Genomic DNA, 9,490 nt, shown 5'->3' on the forward strand with positions numbered 1-9,490 from the left:
CAGAAGCAACTTTTGCTCTTTTCAGGTGGTTTCCTTTTTAAATTTACATCCAGCTAGACTTTGAGTTTCTGTGTCTTTTAGAAAGATTCTTCAGAAAACAGATGTGCTTGGAAAAGCATAATGTGCTTGTTTGTCCAAGAGAATTGCTGTTTAAAAGTGAGGGGTGTAAAGAGGCCCAATGAGCAGAGAGAACGAATCATCTTAATGAAACTGAAAGACATCTCTGGAAAAGAACAAACACCTTTATTTAAAGGTAAGTTATATTGTTGGGTGTTCTGCCACAGTTTGGCATCAGCCAGGACAGAGTAGAGATCAGTATAAAAACAAAGCCACACAAGCAGTAATGAAATTTCGGCACACAATTCATATTTTGGGACAGTAATGACATGGTAATGAAACTTACCAGTAACATCTGATGCATCTATTTAGCAAAAAATAGATTCTGAAAGGTAACACACTCACACAGAATTCCACTCTTAATACAAAACCAACCTTGGTTGTTGCAATTCCTGTTGTGTTACACAAAACACATTTTTTGTTTTCATGTAGGATATTTAGAATTCTAATACAATGCAAAGGGGAGGAACAGACATTAAGAACTTCTGTGCTGTAGGCACAGAGCAAATCCCACTAATTCCTATTTTTTTACAACTTGCAACATCAAAGCCTAGAGCATTCAAGACCTATTCAGAGAACTATCAGCAAAATGTTTTTAGTAGGAATTACCTTACCCGTTCTTCATATTTTGCTTATTACACAAAGGATCAGTGACAAATTCTGCAAGTAACCAAAATAATGTTCCTTCAACTAAATCTGTTTCTTGCTATCCATCCTCTTCAGAACACTGATTTATACTGATTTGTGTAACAACAGAAAGACCTTTGGTATCATTCAATTTCCAAATGACATTAAGTTCTCTGATATTAAATGCAAACACTCCTCTGGTAAGAATTTCAAGGTCACAATGCAAGTCAAGCAAATGCCCTTCAGCCTTTTCCTCCTTGTTTTAGGTTTGTTGGTTGGGGTTTTTTTGCCCATTTATACAACCTCACTGGTGGAGAGCATGGCAGACCAGTGATCATGAGCTCTGGCTGCATTCTTGATGTTTTCCACTGCTCAGTTCATCATAATGAAGTTAGATTTGCAATGAGCTTAAAAGGAGAGAAAAAAAGAAGACACTGTTCAGTACATGACCATGATTCTGGTTTATATATTTGCATATGGATTTCTGCATATGGCTTATGTAAACAATTAGGCTTTTAGGGTGTGGAGAGATGTTTCTAGTGGAGGTATTATGACAGACAACTTTCCTTCCTTTCCTTGCTGCAGTGATAGTTCCCAAAAAGCAGTATTTATCTTCACTTTCCTCACTACTACCCACAGATTCTTGATCAGAGGAAAATTGCTAAACACAGGCCCCTAAAAGGGAAGTGGTCTGTGAAAATAGCTGGCAGGCATTCCTATATTTAGCAATCTTCCTCGTAAACATTATTTGCTAGCTGTAACAGACACAAATGGAAGCAGGTATGCAAGGAATAAACGTGACTTACCTATGAACTCCGTGACAGGATCATGTTCACCTTCTGTTTTTATAGTGCCTGCAATACTTTCATTCTCCAAGATTGGAAGAAAAAGCTGTACAAAGTCTGAGGTATATGGAGGAGCAATCACGTCGAGCACCTGAAACAGCAGACAAAAACTGATGATTCTTGCACTTAAGAGTGGGGGGAGGGACAATATTTAATTCATATACCAGTCTTGGAAGAATACAGGTAGTTGGATGGAGAACGAGAGGTCTCAAGTGCAAGCAATTAGTTCTGTATTCTCAGGGTGCTCTACTGAGTACCTTGTTACTTCCAGAAGTCAGGATCAGTAGGACCAAGTCACATCCTGGTGAACACTGAGACATTGCTCAGAATCTGACCTGAAGGATTTCTGAATATCCAAAACACATGGAGCTGATTTTAAACTTGATCTCTAGACTTCAGAAAACAGTTTTTGCTGCTGACCTCTGTCACAAAGTATCTGATGAGTGAGATGTCCGTGTCCAGCTTCTCCAGGCATTTGCGGATGTAGCTGACGACAGGCAGGACGTACCCACGGCTCAGTGAGTGAACCATCCTGTCCAGGAGAGTCTTCTTCAGCTCCAGCTGATGGGGAAGGGAGGGAAGAGCCAACACTTTAGAACTTGCTCTCAGAGTGTGCAATTTTTATTCAATCAATATCTGCTATGCTACATTTTAAGCACTTCTAAATTAAACGTGCTGTGAGAGGAAAAGCTGTTAAATTGGGTAAGAATGACTGATGTGAAGTAACAGAAACCACTGAATCCTCTGAGTATCACCTGCTCCATCACATCCAGCTGAGAATGTTCTGTTTCAAAGAGCTTGACAAGAAGTTGCAGAACTTGGGGATGAAGCAGCTGATGGCATGTACTGATCTGCAAACAACACAGCAAAGTGAGATCCTTAGAACTGCAATTTAAAACACAATGCAGACAAGTCTGCACTGATGTTCAGTGCCAGACAGAAATTAATTTAGAAAAGCATTCCATCATTTCTATGATGCCCAAGTTTTCCTGGCGTAAATGCTGAGCTGACAAAACCAAACCATTTACTCTGAATAGATTAATCTCTGCATATTTACTGCCTTACAGGCACTCAGACTTACACAAGAACCAGAACCATGCTCTCCAGCAGAGTTTTCCAGACACTCTTACCTCATCCAGCAGTGCCAGGTGAACTGGGGTGTGATCTGTCTGCAGCTGGAAGTACCGTGGCTCTGACACTGTCCAGTCCACCCACTTCAACACACCCATAGCCACCACTGGGAACCTACAGAGAGACATCACTTTAGCACAGCAGCATGAAAAATAAATGCAAGTTTTATCAGGAACCTGAAATAATCTGCCATCATTTTCCAGTGGCACAGAAAAGTATGTTCTGCCACCCAAGGAGGACAAGTTGTGTGTGAAAACCAGGATTTATGAGTCATGAGAGACTCCCAGCCTCTCTGCTCACCTGATGCACTGATAGAGAGTGCTCAGTTCTGCAACCAGCTCTGATGCCCCTTTGTTCTCATTGCAACACAGATTGTGAACAGTCTCAATGGCTTTTGAGGTCGACTTGAGTTCATCCTTGTTGATGCTGACTCTCTTGTTCTGCAAAATTATTGCAAAGTTGGAATGCAAAAGTTGCAGATGTCTTTGGTTAAGGAAAGGAGCTTAACCTGCAATAAGCCTAGGATTTCAACCTGTGTCTCAAAATTTAGACTCACATGCAAGTTTCAGAAGAATTAATTATGAGTGAGCTGAAGTACAAGAATGCTTGCTTTATTTAATTCTCAGTGCACTCAGACTTTTGTTTGATCATCAGGATCTACACTTTTTAATCACCACAGTTGAAGGCAGAAGGATTTCATATTAAAATAAGTAAACTAAGCTGAATGTATTATTTTAAACTGATGATTCTTGCAACCATATGGTTCACAACCAAACATTTTCTTCAGCACAGGCAGGCTACTGCAGGTAAAAAATAATATTATTCACAGAAGCAAACATTACCTTTTTCCACATCTCTACAACACTAGCTGCATATGCCAGTATGTGGATATATTTATGTTTGTGATCCTGGTTGATCTTAGCACCTGGTTTAAACAAGGACTGCATGAAGAGGTCCAGAAATGCAGGCACTCGAATCTGTGAAGAGAAAGAACATTTTATCAGAGCCTGAGACTCATGAGAGGTGACTAAGAATGGAGTTTCTGCATTTGATATACCTTGCATAGAACAAGATAAGCACATTTTCCTTTAAGAGTACATTAAACAGTTTTCTGCAGAGACACAGACTTTTGAAAGAAAAAAGGAAAAAAAAAAGAAGGAATCAGTTACAGACCATATTTCTAAATTATCAAAATCTTGCCTTACCAAAACAAAAACAATGCAGTGAGAAGTGTGAAATGTATAATTTAGGCCTACTTGTAACAAACTGCTAAAGTGGGCAGGGATTCTTTTTTCCTCATTTTTTTTTGTTTGTTTAAAGAATTAATTCCTTGCCATCTTAATTTCCTATGGAAACGTTCTTTAGTTTAGTTATATGTAAAAACACAACTTGGAATGATTAAAAATCCCCAAGAGAAGTACCATGAAGCTGATTCAAACCTGAATGCGAGTAGCAGCTTCACTTTTAGACATTAATTAAAATTACAGAGGGACAAGTGAGTGCTAATTTAATTTTTGTGTCCATACAACACTAAGCACAAGGCACCCTATTTCTGAATGCTTCTGTAACAGAAATAACTTTCAGAGGTTACAAACAGGTGAATACTGACCAGTTCTACTGGAGGTGGGTCCATGCTTGTAAACATTTTGAAGAGGACAGTGATATCTGCTGGATTCAGAGCTCCTTTGGACAGCATTGCCCCCAGAGCCTGGCAAGCTCGGGGGTAGGAGGCTGCAGTACCCAGTGCTAAGGTGATCTGACTGGCATCGTGGCCTCTGCAGGAAGAGCAAACAAGCACAGTGACTTATTTTCTTAATTCAGACATTTCAGATGAAGTCTCGCTGAGTCAACAGGGATATTCTATGGGATGTAATGCCTCAGGGTAATTACAGAATTAGGCCTGTGTTTGCCTTGTTTATTTCCAAAATGTTAACCAAAAAATAAAAATCAATATTTCTTAATAGACAGAAACTTCAAGTCTTTGCTTTTCCAGTTTCAGGTCTCTCTGGTACAGGACACTGAACTTTTCTGCTGTCCCACAACTTAAAGCCCTGCTACAAGAACTGTTCTGTTGCAGCTAAAGATTCTCCTTTTGCTAGTGAAAGGTGATGAAGAACGAGCAAAAGCCAGCAGAGTTTACAGACTGTGGTGAGCTCCATTTCCCTGGTCCCACAGGTGCCACTCACTTCTCGTGGGCGTAGCGCTGAACCTCCTGAGCGATGCGTCGGACAGCGGAGCCGCCCTGCTCCTCCTGGGCCAGGATGGACATCATGGACTGAGCAAAGAGGTAAGTGTGTTCTCCATGGCACACCATCTTCTGTGAAAGCACAGCACAAACCTCACCAGACAGCAAGAAAACATCCCAGTGTTTTTCTGTGATTACATTGCCGTGAGAGCAAAGGGGAAAAAAAAAAAAACACCAAAGCACAAACAACTAAACAACAAAGCCAGAACCCCAAAAGCCAAGAGGAAAACACAGAAAAGCACTGACACTAAACAAGAAGAAATTTCTGAATTGAGAAACTTCATTTCTCAATTTCCAAAACTGAGAGGAAAATCTATTCTACATATGCTCAGTACTTTCTCTGCAGTATTTGAACACTAAGAGAAGTTCAAAGCCAGCTGAAAATCATTGTGCTGTTTCATGACACTGAAATGCTGGGTTGATTCACATGGCACCTTTTACACTGATGCGGATTATAAAGGAATTATTTTCATTTGACTGACAGTACTGATCTTTAGATCTTGCAGTACATGTGAAAGACCACAGTTCTACCCCCAACTTTTTACAATCCATTTAATAAATATAAGAAGTGTCACATAAGCAACCCAAAGAATTCTTGGTCACAGAATAACCAAAAAGCATAAATTTCTGGGTTTTAACTCAGATATACCTTCCCTTCATAAGCTTTTGTAGGACATCAAGATTGGCTACAATCCCACAGTGATCTCTGCCTCCTAACTGGAAAGCAGAACACCTCTTTTTCCATATAATAGAAGCGGGGGGGGAACCCCCAAAAAAACAAACTTACAGCAAACTCAGGGAGGTTTTTCTCAAGGTTTTCCTCTCCTCCATCTAAAATTGTTGCCAGAGATGTACGCAGGACTCTGGAAAATACTTCTAGTTGCTGACATGCTGTTGAAACACTGGTTATTTCCCCTTGATACCCAGCATCAGATATAAGCTACAAAAATAAAAACATCACAGAAATCTTGTGTTATTTATATTTCTATTTCTGATATCCTAACAAGTCGAGAAGAACACAGAGAATCTAAGTTTCAGCTCTGCATACACTGATTGGAATTCACATTTATATTGCGATTTACAGAAAAGGACACCAATAAAGATATAGCAAAAATAAAGCACAATAATAAAAAATGTAGCAGAGCACACCAAAATAGAACATTCTTTTCTTGTCACAGAAACATATAAAAGTGATTGAGACATTCCACTGAACCAGAAATCCAGAATTTTCAAACAGAGCTCACAGGAAAACAAACAAACAATAAAAAAAAAAAGAGAAAAACCTCAACAACCTTAAAAAAAAATTGAAAAAGCAGTACTTCAAACTGGGAAATTTCACTTACTCCAACCTGTAGCACAAGTCCTCCCACCAAGGTATACTTTTACTAGTAAGTATTAGTAGGAATACATAAAATATACAAGCAAGACCACAACTAATATGTGATGCCAGAACAATTAGCCCTCTATGGATATTCTTACTCATTAGACTTAAGCACAGTACCTTCACAGTAAAATTAAGCATTAAACAATCAGGATGGGCTTCTGCCAATTTGTAAAAAAGGTCTCTCCACGTGGTATGTGCTATCATTTGCTCAAGCCAGGCTGGAGTCTGAAAGGAACAGAGCAACAGAGAGAAATTTAAGAATGTCTTCTTGTCAGGATCATAAAAAGCAAGGCTTTTACCTCTCAGCAGTCCTGTGAGTTGTTCTACAGAGCTTTATTACAAAGGAGGATGCATTCCAAATTTCCAAGTTCTCTAAACCTCTGAGGACTCCAGTGAGACAGAGCTGGTTTTCTGAAACCAGTTCCTCAGCCAAAGAGCTTTGAAGATTCAATTTCCCTTCCCTTCACCCCTCCATCAGATGAAGGCATCTAGGAAGGATCCTCTGTAGGGACAGCAACAGGGATTGCATGCTCACCTCTCCTTCCTCTGTAAAGATGGAATCTGCTTTCCGAGGGTCAAAGTGCTTGATCAGTAAGCTCTTCAAGTGGTTCTCTACAGTCTCCTGAACTTGCATTGGCTCAACACCTGCACAGAAGGAACAAAACACTTGGCACATGCAATGCAGTCCAGTGGAACACAGCAGCAGCATCCCACATTTTCCAGTGAGAACAGAAACTACTCCAAAATTTAGCAGCACAGAGAAGATGAGAGGAGAGCCATCAGTTCTACTACTGAGCCATAGTGATACAGATGTACAGATTTTACACCTCTTTTTCCTAAATGCTAAACTGTTCAGGATCTCAGGCAGGTCACAACCTTCCTCTTTCTCTCCTCATCAGACACACAAAAAGCAATGCCAGTCATCCCCAGGACTGTTACTGGTGTAACAGCAAAATGCAGGGGTGTCTTAACCAAAAAAGGGATCACCAGGGCTGGGGCACAAAGCCACATTACTAAAGTTCATCCTTCTAAATATTGGTTATCAGTAGCTTTGGTAGTATTCTAAAAAAATAACACACAAATAGCAATGAATAGTTCTACATTTCTGAAATCAGAGTACAATAATTCTGGTAATGTAATAACAATTACATCATTAATTCCATTACAGGATAAAAACACTGCTTATACTGTCTACATAACAGCACCCTTGCCCTTTGAATGAAATTAAAAAGAAGCTATAATTTATGCAGTTGTTTTAACTATAAAACCTTTTATAACATAGTTTGTTGGCCTTTCATCAACATATTGCTTCATTATTCTCCAAGTGGAATAAACCTATTATTATAAAGGATTTAGCCACATACAGGATGACAACTTTATAACAATCCACTTCCTGTATATGATCAAACTTGCCACAAATTCAGATATTTCTGACAGAACATAGACCCAAAATACTCTGTATCTTGTATCATACCTGTCTGAATGAGCCATTCTGCCAGCAAATTGACAGTTTGTGCCACTGCAGTGTAGTTTTCAGAGAGAAGCTGAATAACATTCTCTGGAGACCCTCCTGCTTGGAAATATCTGATGAAAGGATTACAAAAGAACTATTTGAGTCACATTAAACCCAGAAATAAACAGAAGTCTAAATTTAAAGGGACAACAACAGCACCATTTATAGATTTGCACACATTTCCATACGAAGTGACACCTCTAAAACACTGTAACACACATCAGGTCACACTCACCTCTTTAACGTGTTAAATATAGACGGTTCCATTATATAATCAGGTGTTGAAAATTTCTTCAGGCATTCCTGCTGGACTTCGGCATCATCTTCTCCCTCCCCATCCTCATCATCTTGCTGCTCACAAGCACAGTCAGGTCAGCCTCCCTGTCCCGTCTCCCCCCACACTCCCATATTCAGGCTCTTTTTGCCCACAGCAGCACACACACCTCGGCTCAGCACCGCAAGCGACCTGCACCCCGACAAACAGCGATTAATAACGGAGAAGGTACAAAAACCCGCACCGCCTTCCCCCTGTTTAACCCCGGGGCGCCGGGCCCGGCGCAGCCCCGGCCCCTGCCCTCACACACCCGGCGCTGTCGCCCCAGCCCGGAGCCCCCGCGGCGGAGCGGGAGGGCCCGGGGGTGCTCCGGGACCCGCCCGGGGGTCGCTCCGGGTCCCTCCCGGGGAATACTCCAGGATTCTCCCGGAGGATGCTCCGGACCCAGGGGAATGCTCGGAGTCTATGCCCAGGGGTTGCTCCGCGACACGCCTGGGGCTGCGGTCATCCCTCGCCCCGCTCCCCCCGGCGCTCACCGCGCCCCCGTCCGCCTCGCCGCCCCACTCGGCCGCGCTGCCCTCGAAGTAATCGGCGTCCTCCATGGCTCCCCAGCCCGGCCCTCCCCGCCCGGCGGCCGGAACGGGCGGGGCGCCGCGGAATGGCGGCGGCGGAGGCGGGGCGGGAGCCCGGGATGGCGGCGGCTGAGGGGCCGCGCCGGGCGGGCGGGACGTGCCGGGCTCTGAGGGGAGGCGGGCAGCGGGCACACACCCCTCCGGGGGGAAAGGAACCGGTGGAAATGTAAAATTAAACTGCCCTGCGAAGCCTCCCAGCACAGCAGCAATCGGACGGGAATTGCAAGGGAAGAGGAAGAAAAGGGATGCGTTGTTCCGAGGGGTGTCTTCTCTAAGGGATGTGTTCTCCAAGGGATATAGTCCTCTTCTGGTTGCAGCTGGGCAACAGCAGTGCCCTCCCTCCCTCACTTCTTCCCTCACTCCTTCCCTCACTCACATGGAAGCATGAGGGGGATGTCGAACAACAGCAGCTTGATAGGAATGATGAAATGTTACGGTAGAATAGAAAAACTGACAAGTAGGGAAACAAAAACCAAACCAAACCAAAAAAAAAAAAAAAAAAAAAAAAAAAAAAAAAAAAGTGGTGGGGGGGAGGATAACTTTGGAGCATGAAAGTGGGCATCTCTGGGCAGAGGAGAGGTGCTGTGAGAGCCACGTCCCCTGTCGTGGGGCTGTTCTGTAAGCAGGCAGGGCAGCCTGTGACACAAGATTTGTTCCCCATCCACAAAACGGGATCCCCGAGCACTGGCTGTGCTCACCCTGGGACCTGGGGATGCTGAGCA

At 42.7% G+C, this 9,490-nt stretch overlaps 1 protein-coding gene across 4 annotated transcripts; it reads right to left on the reverse strand.

Moving 5' to 3' along the window:
- Positions 1-224: 224 nt before the first annotated feature.
- On the reverse strand, positions 225-8,807 carry NELFCD (negative elongation factor complex member C/D). 4 transcript variants are annotated; one of them, XM_053993097.1, is made up of 15 exons: positions 8,673-8,805; positions 8,098-8,213; positions 7,824-7,933; positions 6,885-6,994; positions 6,467-6,574; positions 5,753-5,905; positions 4,907-5,034; positions 4,330-4,495; positions 3,563-3,697; positions 3,021-3,160; positions 2,720-2,834; positions 2,345-2,440; positions 2,010-2,150; positions 1,551-1,680; positions 225-1,151 (listed from the first exon to the last, which is right to left on the reverse strand). In XM_053993097.1, the coding sequence occupies exons 1-15, from the start codon at positions 8,736-8,738 to the stop codon at positions 1,117-1,119; spliced, it is 1,749 nt and encodes a 582-aa protein (XP_053849072.1). In that variant the 5' UTR covers positions 8,739-8,805; the 3' UTR covers positions 225-1,116. The 4 variants fall into 4 exon arrangements, with proteins under 4 accessions (XP_053849072.1, XP_053849071.1, XP_053849073.1 ...); XM_053993096.1 differs by having other exon boundaries at positions 4,907-5,037; positions 8,673-8,803; XM_053993098.1 differs by lacking the exon at positions 8,673-8,805 and adding an exon at positions 8,306-8,563 and having other exon boundaries at positions 4,907-5,037.
- Between the last annotated feature and the right edge of the window lie 683 nt (positions 8,808-9,490).

The sequence above is a fragment of the Vidua macroura genome, chromosome 17 (assembly GCF_024509145.1).
Source record: "Vidua macroura isolate BioBank_ID:100142 chromosome 17, ASM2450914v1, whole genome shotgun sequence".
Lineage (NCBI taxonomy): Eukaryota > Metazoa > Chordata > Aves > Passeriformes > Viduidae > Vidua > Vidua macroura.

Bases quoted from the DNA above. Each gene is read 5' to 3' on its own strand.
- NELFCD (XM_053993095.1), bottom strand. From the start codon at position 8,738: ATGGAGGACGCCGATTACTTCGAGGGCAGCGCGGCCGAGTGGGGCGGC. The intron at 7,934-8,097 runs GTGAGTGTGACC...TCCTTTCATCAG, and splicing joins ATATTTAACACGTTAAAGAG to ATATTTCCAAGCAGGAGGGT. The intron at 6,995-7,823 runs GTATGATACAAG...CCTTCTGTGCAG, and splicing joins AGAATGGCTCATTCAGACAG to GTGTTGAGCCAATGCAAGTT.